Source organism: Barbus barbus, assembly GCF_936440315.1.
Source record: "Barbus barbus genome assembly, chromosome: 6".
NCBI classification, from domain to species: Eukaryota; Metazoa; Chordata; class Actinopteri; order Cypriniformes; family Cyprinidae; genus Barbus; species Barbus barbus.
The window spans coordinates 31,419,155-31,439,365 of NC_136734.1; the positions used below are offsets into that span (position 1 = coordinate 31,419,155).

Below are 20,211 nucleotides of genomic sequence, written 5' to 3' on the forward strand. Positions count from 1 at the left end.
ATTAGGATATAATATTCTACACATCTCTGCAAGAAAAAAATTAATATCTTTGATAAACTCACTGTGCAAGCAACTGATTTGAATTATTTTCAGGGTCAGAACATTCATTATCTGATGTTCCAATAAGTAGATCTCCAAGAGATATCACAGCTGCCCACAGTGGCGTGATATCAAACCCTCATTAGTCCAGGAAGGAAGTGGCAGTGCTGAGAAAGATGGCTTGTTTGTGTGAGTGTATCTTTGCATACATCCACGATTGTGTCATGTCCAGAGATATTCAGCATGCTTCATCTAATTACAGCTGGAATCCTGGAAGTGTGACCCAACAGTTCAACCTTACAGCTGCCAAAACCATTTAGTTTCACTTCAACACCTCTCCATTCATCAGCCAAGTAACAATAAAACATCCAGCATCTGATTTCCTTTTGAATAAATTGCCAAATCTGAGCTTTCAAAGCAATAGCACTAAACAAATCAATCATTAGTGCAATAAAATGCCACACACTCCACCAAAATAGTCTAAGCTTAAATAATATGCATACACTATCAAGTTTGAGATAAGTTCAATCTTTTTTTAATGAAATTCATATTTTTATTCAGCAAGAATGCATTGCTCACAGTAAATCCAAAGTGACAGTAAAGACTTTATATTATATCTCAAATAAATGTTGTACTTTTGAACACTTTTTGCACCAAAGAATTCAGGAAAAAAAAAAAAAAAAAAAAAAAACTTTATCACAGTTCTTACGAAAATATTAAGCAGAACTGTTTTCAACATTGATACTAAGCATTGTACGCAGTGGAACATTGTATCAGTCCAGGAAGGAAATGCTAAGGAGCTCTCAAAGCTTTCCTGTCCTAACTGCCTGGAATTTAGTTCCACCCCTGCTGAAGAGGAAGTCAGTTAATCTCATTATAATGAGTTTGTAAATTATAAACAAAATGACTCACTATAGAAGAGTCACAACAAACATTTGAACTGCTTTGATGAGATACAGCTAGATTAGTATGTTTATGTTCATTCTGAAATGTGATGACTAATTCAGGAAGATGGTTAGAGAGTTTAGTCATAAGTGATGCATCCGTCTGACATGTTTTTAAATAGTGAATGAGGTAAGAGCAGGCTGGTGGATCTGCAACACATTTTGGCAAAATTCAAAGGCTGCTACATCACTGTTCCACACTGACCTAAATGAACTAAGTAAAACTGTGCTCTGTAAAATATGACCATGAATTTAACGGTAAAAGACTGTAAAAATGCTACAGTAAAAACCTGTTAAATGGTTAACGGTAAGATGCCCAAATATATACATTGAAAAACTGTATTGACCATTACATGTAATTTTTGGAAGTGAAAAAGAATGTATAATTTACAATGAAAAACCGTAAATTGACATTCTCAGAATTCCCTGCGTTACATTTCAAATTTGATGTTTTGTTTGTTGTTGAAATAACTATGTTTCCTCTTAGTTTTTTCTTATCAGATTTGCACATTAGTCAAGTCAAGTCAAGTCAGCTTTATTGTCAATTCTTCCACATGTACAGCACATACATACAGAGAATTGAAATTGCGTTACTCTCAGACCCTTGGTGCATACAGTTAACATTAAACACGTTCAGATACAGATAAATACAGTTTAAACATATGTACATACAACTATACAAATATACAAATGAGGATATTGTAGAAAAAAATAAGAATTAGATCGATAAAGTGGCATAAGGCGCATGGCAGATAGAGTGCAAAACCAGTTAAATAAAAACAACACTGTGTAGATATATTTGTAGTGCAAAAGAGCTTATCAGTCTGAGGACATTGTAGAAAAATAAAAAAAAATAGAGATAGATAAAGTGCATAAGGCACATGGCAGAATAGATGGAGTGCAAACCAGTTGAATGTACAAAAACAAAACTGTGCAGATTTGTTTTGTTTTGTTATGAGTGTAGTGCAAGAAGAGCTTATCAGTCTGTTAAAGTGACAAGTCGAAGTGACTGTTCGGATAGATTTTTGTCAGACTATCCGAAGAGGTAATTTGCAGTCAATGTTGGATGGGTAGTGATCAGCCAATGCTGCACAAGTGACAGGTGCCGGTCACAGTTTGTTGGTCGGTGGGGGGGGGTCCTATGGGTGTGGTGGGGCTGGGGGGGGGGGCGCCACAGAGTCAGAGTTCCTAGTGTGTTGCTGTGTTAAATGAGGGTGAAAGAGGGGAGGGGGGGCAAGGACGGGAGGGAGTTCAGCTTCCTGACAGCCTGATGTATGAAGCTGTCCTTCAGTCTGCTGGTCCTCGCATGGAGACTCCGCAGTCTCCTCCCTGATGGCAGCAGACTGAAGAAGCTGTGTGTCGGGTGGGTGGGATCACCTGCAATGCGGAGGGCTCTGCGGGTGAGACGGGTGTTGTAAATGTCCTGGAGGGAGGGGAGAGAGACACCAACGATCTTCTCAGCTGCTCTCACTATGCGCTGAAGTGACTTGCGGCAGGATGCGTTGCAAGCGCCATACCACACAGTGATGCAGCTAGTTAGGATGCTCTCGATGGTGCCTCTGTAGAAGGTGCACATGATGGGGGCCGGGGCTCTGGCTCTTCTGAGTTTGCGGAGGAAGTAGAGACGCTGCTGTGCTTTCTTGGCCAGTGCTACAGTGTTGTTAGTCCAGGAGAGGTCCTCAGTGATGTGCACACCCAGGAACTTGGTGCTGCTCACTCTCTCCACAGTCGCACCGTTGATGGTCAGAGGGGCATGCTGAGTGTGTACTCTCCTGAAGTCAACAACAATCTCCTTCGTCGTCTTCACATTCAGAGAGAGATTGTTGTCACTGCACCACCCGGCCAGGCGGCTCACCTCGCTCCTGTAGTTTGTCTCATCTCTGTTGCTGATGAGACCCACCACAGTCGTGTCATCCGCAAACTTAATGAAAATGTTGGAGTTGTGTGATGGTGTGGGTCAGCAGAGTGAAGAGGAGGGGGCTCAGCACACATCCTTGGGGGGCCCCAGTGTTCAGTGTGATGGTGCTGGATGTGTTACTGCCAACCCGTACTGCTTGAGGTCTCCCAGTCAGGAAGTCCAACAGCCAGTTGCACAGAGAGGTGTTGAACCCCAGCTGGACCAGTTTGTGAGTGAGCTGTTGAGGGATGATTGTGTTGAATGCTGAACTGAAGTCTATGAACAGCATCCTGACATATGAGTCTTTTTTCTCCAGATGTGTGAGGGCTGGGTGGAGGACAGTGGTGATGGCATCATCGATCGAGCGGTTGGACCTATATGCAAACTGGAAGGGGTCCAGGGAGGGGGGGAGGACAGACTTGATGTGGTGCAAGACTAGCCGTTCAAAGCACTTCATGAGGATGGGAGTGAGTGCTATTGGACGGTAGTCATTGAAGCAGGATGGAGATGACTTCTTAGGGACTGGAATGATGGTGGTAGCTTTGAAGCATGTGGGGACAACAGCCTGATTTAGTGAGATGTTGAAGATGTCTGTGAAGACCTCAGTGAGTTCCACTGCACAGTCTCTCAGTACACGCATTAGAGTTGTATGTTACACATAATGTTGTTAAATTAATGTATACTGCATTATTTCAGATTCATGTGTGTTACCATGATGGTGTTTAGTGCTTGCGTGAATGACAGTGTACCTTCTATATATGTTAATATTTAAAAGCTGCTTGTGATTGGCTTTGGTTCATCATGTGACTTTCTCATCACCACCTGCTTTTGGTGGTTATCAGTGTATTACAAAGGTACAAAACAGATTTCAGTACTTCAATATGTTGGTATATTAACATTATATCAGTTAATGAAATTACGGTATTTAACTGTAAATTTAAGTTAAAACTGTAAAACCTAAAATTCTGGCAACCACAGCTGCCGTTTTTTCCCCGTAAAAACAGTGTGGTACTAGATGCAGCAAATACAAAAAACAGGCATAAACATTATAATATGCACTAGTACTGAAAGAAGTTGTATGCTCAACAAGACTCTATTTGATCAAAAACCCAGTAGAAACTGCAATATTGTAAAATTAAACATTTAATTTATTCCTGTGATGGTAAAGCTGAATTTTTATAATTGGAATAATTTTTCATTATTCCAGTCTTCAGTGTCACATGATCCTTCAGAAATCATTCTAATATATTGATTTGGTGCTCAAAAACATTTCTTATTATTATCAATGTTAAAAAATGTAATATCAATGAAAGTAATGTTTTGTGAAAACTGTCATACATTTTTTCTGGAAACTTACAGAAACAGAAAGTTCAAAATCATAGCATTTTTAAACAATTTTTGCAAATGCAATAGCCTTTTACTGTCACTTTTGATCACTTGCATTCTTTCGGTGTAAAATTTAAATGAATTGAATTTACAAAAATCTTTCTGATCCCTATCTTTTGAACAGTAGCGCATCAATTATGTAGATCAAGGGCTTTCAACTTTTTGATGCCAAGGACCCATAAATATGATCTGGTTGCAAGGGGCCCCTTCTTAAAATTAAAAAGACAGCTATTTTTTTTTCATGTATGAATACCCATTTATGCTATGCGAAAAACACTAAGCGTGATATCACAAAGACATGTTTTTTAAAATGAAATACCTGTATAAATTTTGTATTAAAATTCAAAATAAAATTAAAGATCATTTAGCTTTGAAATAACCTGAGGATGTGTAAATGATTACAGACTTTTTCATTTTTGGCTGAACTATTGCTTTAACCTGAATGGGCTGGAGTCCGAATTAAAGCCGCCAATCCAATCTATGTGCAAATCAGCTCTGAGGTTCTCTCTAATTTTCTTTGAAATGTACAGCCTACACAATTCTGACCTTCTTGAAACTTTCATCTGGTCTGAACACATACAACATCATATACTGAACAGAATGCAGAGAGGACTATATAAATGAGAGACTGAAGAGGTCAAGAAGGTTCCTATAACTTGTACACTAGTGTGAGACACACAGCACTTCAAACCATTCAGTGGTTTGCAAAAGAAAAACTTGACAACAGCGAAACGTGCAAAGAGTTCCTCTTTGACCATACAAGCTCATTTCCTGTTGTATTATTTTTCTCACGCTCTAATTTTCTCTTCAGGGCAGTTAATGTGGTAGTCACAAACGTAAAATCTATGTGTCAGCACAAGTGTGAAGTAATAGAGAAGAGCCACATCATGTGGGGCCACGTTGGGTAGTTAAAGGAATAGTTCACCCAAAAATGAAAATGTTGTCATCATTTACTCACCCTCATGTTGTTCCAAATCTGTATGAGTTTCATTTTTATACTAAACATAAAAGATATTTTGAAGAAGCAACCAGTTGTTGGTCCTCATTGACTTCCATTGTAGGGAAAGAAATACTATGGAAGTCAATGGGGACCATCAGCAGTTCGATTACCAGCATTCTTCAAAATATCTACTTTTGTGTTTAACATAAGAAAGAAACTCATACAGGTTTGGAACGACATTTTTGAGAGAACTATCTCTTTAAATCACACGAGATACATCAGCAGTGTTTATATGTGCACCATATGTGTGGGGACTGTGGGTGGGGAACTCCGCAAAACTAATTTGATTTCTCATAAAGGTCCACCTGCTCTGAGACAGACAGGAGGCAGACAGCGACATGTGGGGTGTGTCCTGTCCATCCCCTCTCATTGCACCGACACTGACATGATTATGTTGATGTTACATCTTGAGTGGCACAGTCAGCCAGACCGTGTCTTAATCTGTGCCAGCATTTTCCAAACATCTGTCCTTCCGTACACCTTAGACGCTTTTAAACACAAGACTCTCCCACAGCCCAGCAGCCATTTAAAGACACCTCTCTGTCACAGTAACAGAACCATAGCAACACAGGAGCTGTGAAGTGCTTGGGTAACACAGGTTAAGGTTTGTCTGGCAGATCTGAGTAGCACTTATTAAAGGCGAAGTATGTCATTTCTGTGCACTAAAACCACTAAACTAAATTACAAAAATAACTTGATTTGTACTTTTTCTTTTTCTAAGAAAATGTGTGGTGCTTGCCTGTGCTGAAACCATCATCAAATAAATATATATACAGCACACACACACTAAATTATATCTACTGTATATATGTTTCTTTTATGACTATATGAACGCTTATTTACAACTACTTTGGGAATTAAACAATTCTAAGGTAAAAAAATATTTAAAAAGATATTTAATAAAATGAATGAATTAAAATTATTTAAAATTTAGCATATACATTTTTGTAATAGTGTAATTAAATATGAAAAAGTTATTAAAATGATTAAATCTATTAAATCATTTGACAATATATTTGTTTTTGCATGTTAAACATATTTAAAAAAAACATGCAAAAATTTTATTTTAATATTTCCCTTTTTCAATTATTTGTTTTTAATTAAATGACACTGGGCCAAATGCATAAACTGCTTAGACTAGTCTTAAAAAGTTAGTCATATAATGAGTTTTCTTAAAGACTGGTCATAGCTTCTTAAAGTCTGTTACAAAATTATAGAAAGACCGATTACCTCTTGGCTAACTGCTGGTTGGCCAAACTATTTCTTAAGATGCAGTCTTAACATAGTGACATAGAGTTTATGCAACTGGCCCACAGTGTCTTTAAGTAAAAACTTTAAATTCTAAAGTTTAAAGTTTGCGGATTGCGTGCAACCTAGCTGGCTGGCAAGCATACACCAGACAATACAGCATAATGAGATAGGATAGAGCACACAAGACGGCATCTGTTTTTCTAGCCTCTCAGACACTGATATGTTTATCAGTCTGAAAATCTACCAAATTCTCAGTAGATCTGCAGCTTACCTGAACGACCTTGAGGCGACTCAGTGGGATGTTCACGGACATGAAGCGCTGCCAAAATCCGATGGCATAAAATTTCGGACTCACTTAGATCATGGACTGAAATTATATAGACCAAAGAAAACAGTGCTTTGTTATGATATAGATGGATCGTGGAACTTTCATAACACTTGGCCATCTGCAGTCGACAGCACAGGAGATGTGCCAGTGAGATCTGCCAAAGTTTGTTCTAGCAGAACAAAAAACAATATCCTCGAGCTTTGTAAGATGAAACTAGAACTACACAGTGCAATAAAAACCCGAAAGACTTCATATTGGTATCATATTGAATAAATCCAATATTCTGTCAAGGTTCTATCGGAGAGCCTTCTCTCTAATGGCACTTAAATGGGGGGGGGGGGGGGGGCAGGACGATGACTGACCGAGCATGCAATAATAAAAGATCCTGAAAGCAATAATGTTTGAGAATCACTAAGAGCGCCGTGATGAAAGGCCATTAACAAATAATCAAAGAATTGCGTTGGAGAACACAAACGCAACAACAGCAACCGTGGAATGTAACTGTATTGACAGCAAGTCATTAGGTGCTGAATGAGCTGTCACAACATAAATAATGTTGGCAAACCCTACAAACAAGCCAGGAAAATGCTATTAGGCCTGGAAAGGTCTGTTTAGCCAAGGATAAAGGCGGCTTTGAACTATTGGCAGCGCTCAAATCACTTCTGTAAAGGCAACTCAATACAGTAGCTGGTCTTAATCCTGCTCAAATTCAAAGGAGGAATATCTATACGCGCTCATCTCATTGGTTAAGGACAGCCAGAACTGATTTTTCCACTCTCTTCCCTTTCCCTTGCCTCCATTTACTGAAGAAGCGCAGCATCAACAGCTATGCAGAAAGCCACACTGGACTCCTATTTTGTGTCTGCAAACAAGGCCCTCAAATTCAATCCACGTTGAGAAGATTAAGAGCCTCTTCAGTGGCGTTCCTGCTCCATATGGCCACAAGGTGCTTGCCTGTCTCCGGTCTGAAAGGGCTTGAAATGCAGAACCAAGGCACTGGAGTACCTGTCTCTAGGAGATAAAGGAAATGCTGTCTATTTTCTGTTAAACGTACATCAATGGCACAGAAATGGATTAAACTATGAAATAGGTAGGTGCCTTGTGCTCTAGGACTGATTCGTTTGCATAAAGTTTTATAAAGTGCATTGAAATAACACATGGGAACAAATAAGAACGAAGATCTATTCTGAGCCATTCTGGTACAGGAATATCACTGGTTCCTCTGTCAGTTCCTATATTAAAATGATTCAGGTTTTTAAACAGGGTAACTTCCTAAATCTTTCTTTAGCTTCATTAATCATAAAATAAAATAAATCCCTATTCTTAATCCCACCTACTAGCAATAGAAAGTAGCAAATCATTGTTTTGCTGAATAAGGGACAAGCCCTTTAATATGCAGGAGGATCTATTTTGAGGCATTCTGGTACAGGAAAATCATTAGTTCCTTTGTTAGTTCATATATTAAAATGACTCTGGTCTCAGGGTTAACTTCCTTAATATTTCTTTAGCTACATTATTCAGATCCAATCTATAATAAAGCTTCAATGGGTGCCACAACAACAACTAATGTCACAGATTCTCTATCATATTGGAGGCTTAAATAAAAGCTTTAAATGAAATATAGTTCTTTTATTTAAAAAAAAAGAAAAAAAACAGAATCCCAGCTTTCTGTTTCAAAAAAAAAAAAATCAACAAAGAAAAATGGGTTCATCAAACCAAAATCTGAAGGAGTTGTAGAGTCTGGATTCACCTTCAAGGCTCAGAAAGCATGAAAGGGATCTGTCCTTTCGCTGGAGCACTATCTGCCCCGTGTGATCCGTTTGAGGGATGCTGCTGGAAGAGCCTTGCATCAGTGAGTCTGTCTTCATCATTTCAACACTCCAGGTTTGGCAGTGATGCTGAAATCAAATGCAACTCCTTATCTTAGCCATAAGCTCTGACAGACAATTGGAGAAGAGGACAACGAGCAGCCATTATCTGTTTTTCAGATGGCTGAATTTTAATCGACTGAAATGTAAGACTAGCACAACATTCACAGTGGAAAACACCCCACAGGATTTCACTATAAATAGCTGCCATCACTCTACTTCAGAAACGGGATTTTTCTTTCATGCCTCCACCACAGGCACTTCCACACTCCTGCATATAGTACAACTCAGCGCACGCAGGAAAATCAATTCAAACCTCATTTTACGTCTATTAGCATCGCACAGTCTGACATTCGACATCCTGTTAGTAAAATGGGTATTTTCCAAATCATTAACGTGCAATAATAAAAAGCAGCTCAGGTGGAAAAGTGTTTCATATTGCTTCCACAGCATTCTGCATTTGCCAAGAAAAATATTTGTTAATCACTGAATAATCAATTGTTTAAAGGAGATAAAAGCCCCTCACTCTTCAAGCCATATCAGTAATGTCTCTACTGGCTTCTGTACACTTTATCTCCATGAAACATGACAAGAAACTAAAAAACTGGATTCTCTGAAAGCTTATATTATCCCCAGCTTAAATATGCGCACCATAACAGATGCTAAAAATAGACTTACGCTAGAACCTTAGCAGGGGAGATTGTGTGTTATCCTATACTCAGACTAGAGGAGGATCAGTGAGAATAACTGAACAGGGGCTGCTGACCCAATTCAGGCCAAAAACAGGCAAAAAGCAATGCTGTGGTGGGTCCGGTGTAAAAGCACATAATGCCTCCATATTTATACATTCCCAACACACAAACTGAGGCAGAGATATGAAGGTTTAGCATTGCATAACACTCATCTGGAAAGTATGAGTTGTATGGAGGACCAAACCTGCAGAAATGAAAAATAAATACATAAATAAATATACAGATAAATAAATGTAATAGGATTTTTAAAATTTTATTTTTAACTTTAATTTAATTATTCTTTCATCTATTTTAAAATGAATTTTATATTAATTTTCTATATGTTCATTTATTTTTATATTTATTTATGTGCTTATTTATTTTTATATTTACTTATTTATATTTAAATTGATATATTTTGTGATTTATAATACTAATAGATCTTGTAACCAGGGGCGTAGATTACGCGGGGGATGCGGGGGACGTGTCCCCCCCACTTTTTATAAAAAGTAAAGTCGTCCCCCGCACTTTTTCATTGGACAGTTGTGTTCTCGACATGTTGAGGTTTTAATGGAGCAATGTATATAAATGCAGAATGATTTAAAATTAAAAAAAGACAAGAATTTATACATGACGTTTACGTTTCCATGGCAATCAGTCACTCAGTTTGTGACGTCATGACATGCCCAGGCTCGCGCCCGCGGTCCCGCGCTGTATCCATCATTCATTAAGAGGTCGAGATGAGTTCAAAGCGACAAAAAACTCTTCACTCCTTTTTTACGAAGAAGTCAAGCAGCGCAAGTTGGTATGTGGGATCCGAATAGTGTTGCACAATGTTGAGTGACTCTGCCTATTACTCTTGTTGAATAATTAGCAAGTTTTGATGTTCATTATATGGAGAAATAAAAAGCTGCCTGGACAAACATGCACTTATTTATTTTCAGTGTATTTTTCCGTAACTCTTTTGTAACGTCTTTTATTTTAACACGTATGTATGTTATCAGAGACCTTCAAATAAGAATAAAGATCATGTTGAACTGAGATTTTACAGCGTTTGCAGCATTGTGACACTCTGCCAATTCTACATGATGTATTTCAATCAAGTATAGCACTGATCTGATACAGGATCGATCTTCATTTAGGGGTGCTCTGTCATTATTGCACTAATTTGACGTTTTTATGTGTTGTCAAGAATGAACAAGAAACAGTCAGCCTAGGTTTGTTAGGACAGAATCAGGACGACACACAGTGACAGGAGAGAAGAGTGTCTTTTAACACCTGGCTGTTTTTACATTGTATAACGTCTATAATACACAAGCGTTTGTAGGATTATATATGGACCAATCATAAAAAACACATAATTAGTCAAATATAGAAAAATAAAAAATAAAATTAGTATGATGAACAACAACTCAGCTATCATTTTTAACTACAGTATGCAATTGTTAGCTTGCATATTGGTTGTTTATTAGTACTTAAGCACATATTAATTCTGTATTCTTCATGATCATATTCTGCATCCCATAATTATACCTAATACCTAAACTTAACAACTACAACGACTACCTTACAAGCTATTAATAAGCAGTAAATGAAGAGTTTATTGAGTCATAGTTAATAGTGAATGTGTTTATCATTCTAAAGTGTTAAAAAAAAAAATTTTTTTTAATTATTATTTTCTTCTGTATGTCACTATTCCCTGTATGTATGTTTCAAACACTGCTTTATTTGCTATAGACGGAGGCAGAAGTGAATTCAGAGTTGAGAGTGGATGAGGTTTCAGTGAGGCTTCAGAGGTAAAGATTATTTAGAGCATTGTCTATGATAAGATATTTCTTATACCTTTTAACATAGACTAATCAGACTAATGTATAATAGAACAGAACAGAATAAAGTAGTATGTGAATGTGCAAGTATCCATTACTGTGTGCCATATACTGTACATACAACACTCACAAAATACAATCTGAAATATGTAAACAATAGTACCCTTATAAGGACATCTTTGTAACTTATACTCAAAAAGGTGCATATTAGTACCTTAGAATACCAATATGTACCGTAATGACTTTTGTACCGTTTGACTTATATTTCACTGCTGGTTATACTCTGTATAATGCTGTATGTGACGAATAAAAATCTTGAATCTAATGTACAACTATGAAACTTTTTGGGGTAAATAAGGTACAAAGACGTCCTTTTAAGGGTACTGTCCCAGTGACAAGCTGTTGTATTTCTTTCTTTCTTTTTCTTTTTTCTCTCTTTCTTTCCTTCTGTTTTATAATCATATATAATAATATAATCATAAAGCATATTAAGCAAAAAGGTATGATTAAAAATAAAACCTGTCAATTAGACGAGGGTTAACTGAAAAAAAAAAAACAGGTATAACTCTAGACATTCCGTCCCCCCCACTTTTGAAATGATGGCTACGCCCCTGCTTGTAACTATAATTATCATGCTAGAAAAAAAAATCAGAACTATAATGGCATGAGCATAACAGATTAATGCATTTGTTAGCCAAAGATTGTACATCAGGTGGGTCAGTATAATTATACTAGAAAATAACCATTAACCTCAGATTAAAATGTAATGCAAATCTCCCAAGCGCCAAGTACGGTGCACCAATCAGAAGACTCTTTCTGACAGCGGTAATCATTTAGCACAGACCTCCAGTGGGAAAGGGAAAGCCTGCTGGGACTGTCTGTACCGCGGTAGAGGTGTACTCACGTTACTCTGCCCTCTTCAACTGCATCCATTATTCATTCTCATTAGCTTTACATTTTTTCTAGCTGCTCCAAAGAGGTTCCTCTCTCTTTAGCCGAATCAAAGGAATGATATGTCCTTTATGTATCAGTGATGATTACCCATGAATACTGTATGTTAATATGTATTTCCAAACAAGATACTTCAAAATGGATTTCTACTTTCAATCAACATATAGCATGTTCCTGAACAGTGTGCTCTTTTGTGAGAAGTGAAAGAAGTGGAGACCAAAAGCATGATGATGAAAAGGCTCTCAAAAAGCCATGCGGGAACAGACAATATTCAAGGGAAGTTCTGTTTTCCACTTTGATTACAGCAGAGCCAAACACAATACACTACATTGTTTTTGTTTTTTTTAAAGAAATGAATACCTTTATTCAGTATACATTGATACATAGATACATATATACACACACACATTCATTAAATATATTTATATTCTATATATGCTGTATGTATGTATGTATGTATATATATATGTACATATCTATATATTTAGGATACCATATTTTTTATTTATATTTATATATATATATATATATATATATATATATATATATATATATATATATATATATATATATATATATATATATATATATATATATATATATATATATATACACACACACACACACACACAGTATATATAGAATATAAATATATTTAATGAATGTGTGTGTGTGTGTATTGTGGCTGTAGGAGCAGTGTCTGAGTGGTCTTACTGGATTAAAACTTTCTGTGCTACAGCGTGATACAGAGAAAGTGAAGGTCTGTGAACTGTACTTTTTTTAAACTCTGGGAACTTCAGCATGGCCTCGATCTTGCTCACGCTGCATTTTGAAGAAAAATATTGCTGTTTGCCTCTTGAACTCTGTGCTTGACAAATCCACACTAAATCCTTACTCAAGCCCTTCTCCATCCCCACATAAACGCCAGACACACACACAAGGCACATTCTCAACCTTTAATTTTGGACGGCCGAGCGAGTGGATTGGATTGGCTTGCCTTGCTGCGGGGTACCACAAACAATAGGCAGAGAGAAAAACAAAACATACCTCTCTGTGATCAAAAGGGCTATAATGTCATTTGAAGGTCCTAAACAATCAAGTGGAGAAACTCGAACCTCATATGGTGAAGTGGAAAGGTCTCTCTGTCCTGGCAGGAGAATGCTTGTTATACATGGCACTGATTTTCTTTCATCTTAAGGTTTTCCCTCAGTGTCATCTCTATGTGTGATACTTCATCCATAGCTAGAAGCAGAGATGAAAGCTTTCATGCCGCTTACAAACAAAGGCAAAACATGATGTTGCACCTCATTAACACAAGAAATACAGAAGGGATGAGACAAAACAAAAGAATGAAATAATACTAGATTTATGATGCTTATTGTCCATGTTAAAGTCGCCACCATGATGCTAAGGGATTCACTCTAGAGACTTCTGGGTGGCCCCAAGTCAAAAGATCCCACCCCCAAGTCTTTATATGGCTGTCTATATTATTATTTTTGCCCATTTTATCATCTGCAAGGTTAAATAATAGTACACAACTCAACAAGCCCCATATGAGATACCTACATTACATTCACAGCAACAACCCGAGCTGAAGTTTAATATTTAGAGTAAGTATGAACAATGGTAATGAAAAGGCTAATGAAAAAGCCTGCTGAACGAACAAATAAGAGAGCGGCAGTTATCCTGCAAAATCGGTCAGAGGTGCATATCTAGTCAAGGTTCATTAAACAACATTGCGTCAACGCTGTGCTTTGCACTATTGTTTCTTCTGAACCCCAGTGTGAACAAACGGCTCATACATCTACAGCAGAAATGGATGGAATGAGTAACAATACTGAGCAAATGCAGCTAACAGCATATGACAGCTCCCCCCTGCAGATCTGAACTGCACTATTGTTAAACCCGTTTGTTCTATTGTTTCTGTGACTTATGGAAAAACTTCTCCGAAACTCTCCGGAGTGAGCTGCTGAGTAAGACTGCTTAACAATGTTAAATTGATAATGTTGTTCACTCATAAGTTTTCTGCATTCATCGCTCACTTATATACATGTATATATACAGTTGGGCAAAAAAGTATTTAGTCAGCCACCAATTGTGCAAGTTCTCCCACTTAAAAAGATTAGAGAGGCCTGTAATTTTCATCATAGGTACACTTCAACTATGAGAGACAGGATGGGGGGAAAGAATCCAGGAAATCACATTGCAGGATTTTTAATGAATTAATTGGTAAATTCCTCGTTAAAATAAGTATTTGGTCACCTACAAACAAGCAAGATTTCTGGCTCTCACAGACCTGTAACTTCTTTAAGAGGCTCCTCTGTCCTCCTGTCAGGGTTCTGTCGTGTCTGTCATGTGTTCCCGCCTCATGTTTCCTTATTTGGTTTGTTTCCTGTCCTTGTTTCATGTGATTATTAGTTCATTCTGTTCAGGTGTGTTTGTCTCATTAGTGCGTGTATTTAAGTTCCTGCTTGTTGAGTTTCGTGTTGTCTGGTCTACTCGTTACTCCCCGGTGTTCCTGTCTGTCTTGCCCTGCCTTGATGTCATCAGTAAAGACTATTATTTGAAGTTTTATCGTCGTTTGTGTGTCCTTGATCCTCCCTGCTGTGTGCACCGTGACACCTCCACTCGTTACTTGTATTAATGGCACCTGTTTGAACTCGTTATCAGTATAAAAGACACCTGTCCACAACCTCAAACAGTCACACTCCAAACTCCACTATGGCCAAGACCAAAGAGCTGTCGAAGGACACCAGAAACAAAATTGTAGACCTGCACCAGGCTGGGAAGACTGAATCTGCAATAGGCAAGCAGCTTGGTGTGAAGAAATCAACTGTGGGAGCAATTATTAGAAAATGGAAGACAAACAAGACCACTTATAATCTCCCTCGATCTGGGACTCCACACAAGATCTCACCCCGTGGGGTCAAAATGATCACAAGAACGGTGAGCAAAAATCCCAGAACCACACGGGGGGACCTAGTGAATGACCTGCAGAGATCTGGGACCAAAGTAACAAAGGCTACCATCAGTAGCACACTACGCCGCCAGGGACTCAAATCCTGCAGTGCCAGACGTGTCCCCCTGCTTAAGCCAGTACATGTCCGGGCCCGTCTGAAGCTTGCTAGAGAGCATTTATTTGGATGATCCAGAAGAGGATTGGGAGAATGTCATATGGTCAGATGAAACCAAAATAGAACTTTTTGGTAAGAACTCAACCCGTCGTGTTTGGAGGAGAAAGAATGCTGAGTTGCATCCAAAGAACACCATACCTACTGTGAAGCATGGGGGTGGAAACATCATGCTTTGGGGCTGTTTTTCTGCAAAGGGACCAGGACGACTGATCAGTGTAAAGGAAAGAATGAATGGGGCCATGTATCGTGAGATTTTGAGTGAAAACCTCCTTCCATCAGCAAGGGCATTGAAGATGAAACGTGGCTGGGTCTTTCAGCATGACAATGATCCCAAACACACCGCCCGGGCAACGAAGGAGTGGCTTCGTAAGAAGCATTTCAAGGTCCTGGAGTGGCCTAGCCAGTCTCCAGATCTTAACCCCATAGAGAACTTGCACAATTGGTGGCTGACTAAATACTTTTTTGCCCAACTGTACATACATACACACGCACGCACACACACACACACACACACACACACACACACACACACACATACACATATAGGCTATATATACACATGTATATTATATTAAATGTACAAATTTGATCAGTCTTTGTAATTACTACATGATCATTAACAAATTAATTTTCAAATCCCTAAGAATACATAAAAATTCATAATATAATACAATGCAATACAATATAATACTATACAACATAATATAACGTGGATTCCTGGGGTTCATGTAAAAAAAAAAATGTATTATCTTAAAATTTAAATTTACTAAACTTAAATTAATAAATACCAAATGTATATTTCATTATCTGAACAAGTTACTTGTGTATTTTTGCTAACCAGGGGTGCATTTCCCAAAAGCAACCGTGATCGCAAGTTCCGTCTGTACCAATAGAGAACAACAGAACTAACAACCGTAGTTAGCTAACGATGCTTTTGGGAAATGCACCTCAGAATGTAAACGCATTCTGAATTCACCTGAGTATGTTAGCAGTAACATCAAAACATTGATAAAATGCTATAGTGCATGAGACTACCAAAAACAGAAAAAAACATCCAAGAAATTGCCACCCCTCCCCAAACTGTTAGTGCTAATCTGGCATGTCTGTATGTGGTGACTAGCACACACTAAAGAGCTGTCAGAAGACATCATTAATCCCTCAGGACCATCACAGACAGATGGCATGATGGAGAACCAGCAAGCTACTTATTCACTGAGCAGGGACCATCTTCGCCATTTCTTTTCTCATTAAAAGGAACAAAACTGAATGAAGCTTAAACAGGTCCTGGAACAGTAAAGACCTTTACCAAGAGCTCAAAATCAATACTCAACCACCAAACCCAACCTTCCCATTGGAGAACACGATTAGATAAACCTCCTAAAGAAAACTGCAAATGTAACAGACCAGAAAATGGCACAAATCGCCACTTATCCGGAGGCCATGTGGTCCGCTTTAGTACAGCACAATATTGCAGACGCAGGGGCGGGATTTAAGGGACATGACCTCCCCCTCAGGGGCTCTTACCTTATCAGTGGGACACAAAACAGTCTATACATTACCGTCAATGTAGCCTGAAGACTTTAACAAGAACAAGTGTGAACTGAAGGAAGTAATGGGAAACTTGCATTGAAGCTCTTAATCGATCCTCGCAGCCAACAGTGGGATAATGTCTCCTAAAGAACACAGAGCACAGTTAGTCTAACAATCTGAGGCAGTTACAACAGCGTCAGTGTGTATGAAAGGATTTCTCAGTCAAAGCTGTTTACATACAGCATATCGTCTCTCAACAGCAGCCCTGTTGTAAAAATATTTCTACACAGCTGAAAATAAAAATCTATTCCGGCATCGAAGTCACTATCCATTTCCCCAGTGGATAATTCTTCATCTGCTCTCTCGCGAACTGCTGTGACCGTCTAAGCTGGGCTGGACTGTGTTATGTGTGTGTGTGTATTTCAGTTGATGGGCCAAAAAAACTGCCATTTTCTCAGTGAACTAATGAAACAAAAGCAAACACACAGTGGTACAATGATGTCCGCCAGCATCCAGCAGGTCAATGTCATTAATCATGAGATCCAGGGGCAGAGGGCTCTTCATCCAGAGCTGTTGCCATGGCAGACCCTGCAAAAGTGTTACATATGCACCTTTCCCTCTTTCCTATGGCCTCACTGGCTGGCCACCAGCCAATTACAGCCGTTATTCTTAAAAACGGGAAAAATATACACAAATACTGCTTTGCACATGCATTTATACCCATATATTCACTCTTTCACCTTGCCTACTCATCTCACTCTTCTTAAACACATAAACAATCATTCGGACAGTGCTGAGAGAGGAAGAGATTCACCAGAGCTAGATATAGGAGACCCCAAGCAATCTGAGATTTCAGTCTAGGGCTGTTCCCACTAATCCTGTGTCGTCACCTGTTATCCTCCAGGACATGCACGCATGCACAAACACAGTCTCCGGTTCTGAGCGTCACCCTTCTGCCCTCTATGTTTAGTGACAGGATTGTTGTGGCGTTATCATTCTAACCTATTTTGTTTTTTCGCAAGTGTCCACACAAACAGAGAACTACAGGAGGATGGTCCACCTAACAAGCTAGAGGAAAAGAAACATTACCAAACAAACAAGGGGCTGAGTAAACAGGCACAGGAAAGGCATGATGGTGCCACTGTGTGTGACAGAGAGAGAGGCCTGGGTTCCCATGCAATGGTTTAGCTGAAAATAAGCAAGCGGCAAAACATTTAGAACTTACTATGGGGAACTGATTTGGTGGTTAATGATACAGGCTAGCTTAACATTTTAACTTATCATTTTTTGGTACAAACCTGAGAAACATCAAACCGTAAATTACCCCCTAGCCCATAAATAAACACTAAATTTACCAGCCAGTAGTTCACTTAAGAATAATATGCTAAATGTAAATTTAGACATTGTGTGCCAAAAAAGTTAAAAAAAACTATTAAAATATATTTAGGTTACTTTTTTCTATTTAGGAACTTTTTTATAAAAAAAAAACATTATAAACATAATATTAAGCAATATTATATATATTTAATATTTATGGAATACATTTTTCTAATTTTAACACAACATATAAAAATATTTGTTTAATAGTGTATAGACAGACAGACAGATAGATAATTGAAAAAAAGATAAATGAATGAATATATAATGATATTAAAGGCCCGTCAAGGGGTATAGAGGCTAAATGCTTCATGCTAACAAATATTCAGCTCATTAACACACAATCTTCTCGATTAGCACTTTTGGAAACAGCTTACTGAGTGTGAGAACAGACATCCATCCGAAAGGGTGTCTGACTGAAAAAGATTGAGTGAGCAGCCAAGAAGCAGAGGGAGTTTGACAGGGCTGTTATGGAAGGGTCAGCTGGTGCTGCTCTGCATTGCATGAGAAAATGCAGGCAAATAAGGCAGGTCTATATCAGGCACGTAGTCAGCATGCCAACTGGGTTACTGCACAATGTGATGGACGTCCTGATAGCATGCCAAGCTTTCACGGCACTCCCAGTGTAACTCAGGTACCCGTGAGCCAGCACAAGTGTGGTTTGGGCTGCTAATCCAAAATCAGCTGCAACTTGGCATCTAAAGGGCATCATACTTAGTGGAGATGAGTGGTTAGGAGGCCCGGCTATTATCTTAAAGCCATCACCTCATCCAAAACTCTGGCACCCACTCGAGAGGTGGAGCAGATCTTTGTTCTGTCATGCCAGCGATTCTGAAATGCCCTGATTTGGGCAGCACAGCTGCAGTGGAACATCTGGAGCCTCTTCACCATGCCCTCCTACTCCACCCCAACCCAATAAACTTGATGGCCTGGATGAGCACCAGCACAATTACTCAGAGATCTTTTGGGTCACTGACATTTACAGCACCAATCACAGTCACAATCAGCCTCTTCTGCTCTATATGTCTTCAAATACTGATCCATGCCCTGGTACAGTGAATGGCCGAGGCTTTATAAAAGCGAGGCCTGACAGGAAGGTGAATCAAGAGGAATAGAAAGAACCACAGAACTAATGGAGGTTAAAACAGTTCACTGAAGTATGCACACTCAATTTTTTCCCCCATAAAATAGGCAAATATCTTCTGGAAATACCAGCAAAACTTAAAATAAGCACACACCGTACAATTGCTGTGGAAGTCAATAGTCTCAGTCTAAATGAAATGTAAATTTTTTTGAAGGAGAAATTATTTTTCTGTCTAGAAATGGCTGGTTCAGTTGATGCGAGGTAAATCTCTTTTGCTGTAATGGCACTGCCTCCCTCCGCTGAAGTATCAGACAATTATATTTAACTCTGACTCGGGCAGGCTGATTCACCCCATGGTAATTGAGGGTTGAGGACGGTAAGCTCAGCTAGATTGGGAGTCACTGTAACGCGGCCGCAGTGCATGTCGGTTAGGGAAAGACATTGCAGGAATTTACTTTTGATCTCATGTGTGTAACACGTGTGAACATGAATGGGTTTCTTTTTTAGAGATGTCTAACTTCACACTCAAGATGCATAGCAGAGTGCCAAAATAGAAGCACATCCAGAAGCGATCAGTTGTAAAGCAGTCAGTATATAATACATAAAAAACATGACTGGCCACAAATAAAAATAAATAAATTAAAAAAGCAAGGAAAGAAAATAGTTTTTGTCCATACAATGAAAGTCCCTGGGGTCCAAAACACCACTGAAACTGACTTTCATTGTATGCACAAAAATAAAATAAAATGAAACAAAATAAAATACAATTTCAATATTAAATAAAAAATAATTTAAATAAGAAAATTCTGTTGCATTCCATAGTAGAAAAAAGTTATATTTTGCAATGAAATGAGGGCAAATAAAA

General features: G+C 38.4%; 1 protein-coding gene across 34 annotated transcripts in view; it reads right to left on the reverse strand.

Moving 5' to 3' along the window:
• The window catches only part of LOC306870898 (splicing regulator ARVCF-like), a 201,784-nt gene that overhangs the window by 75,518 nt on the left and 106,055 nt on the right, over nucleotides 1–20,211 (reverse strand). For 4 of the 34 annotated variants that reach the window (XM_079418460.1, XM_079418448.1, XM_079418450.1 and 1 more), the window contains exon 2: nucleotides 16,981–17,028. The exons of the other annotated variants lie outside the window; for them this stretch is intronic. In XM_079418460.1, coding sequence (XP_079274586.1) covers nucleotides 16,981–17,028 — 48 coding nt within the window. The remainder of the gene's footprint in view (nucleotides 1–16,980; nucleotides 17,029–20,211) is intronic. 34 annotated transcript variants of the gene reach the window in all.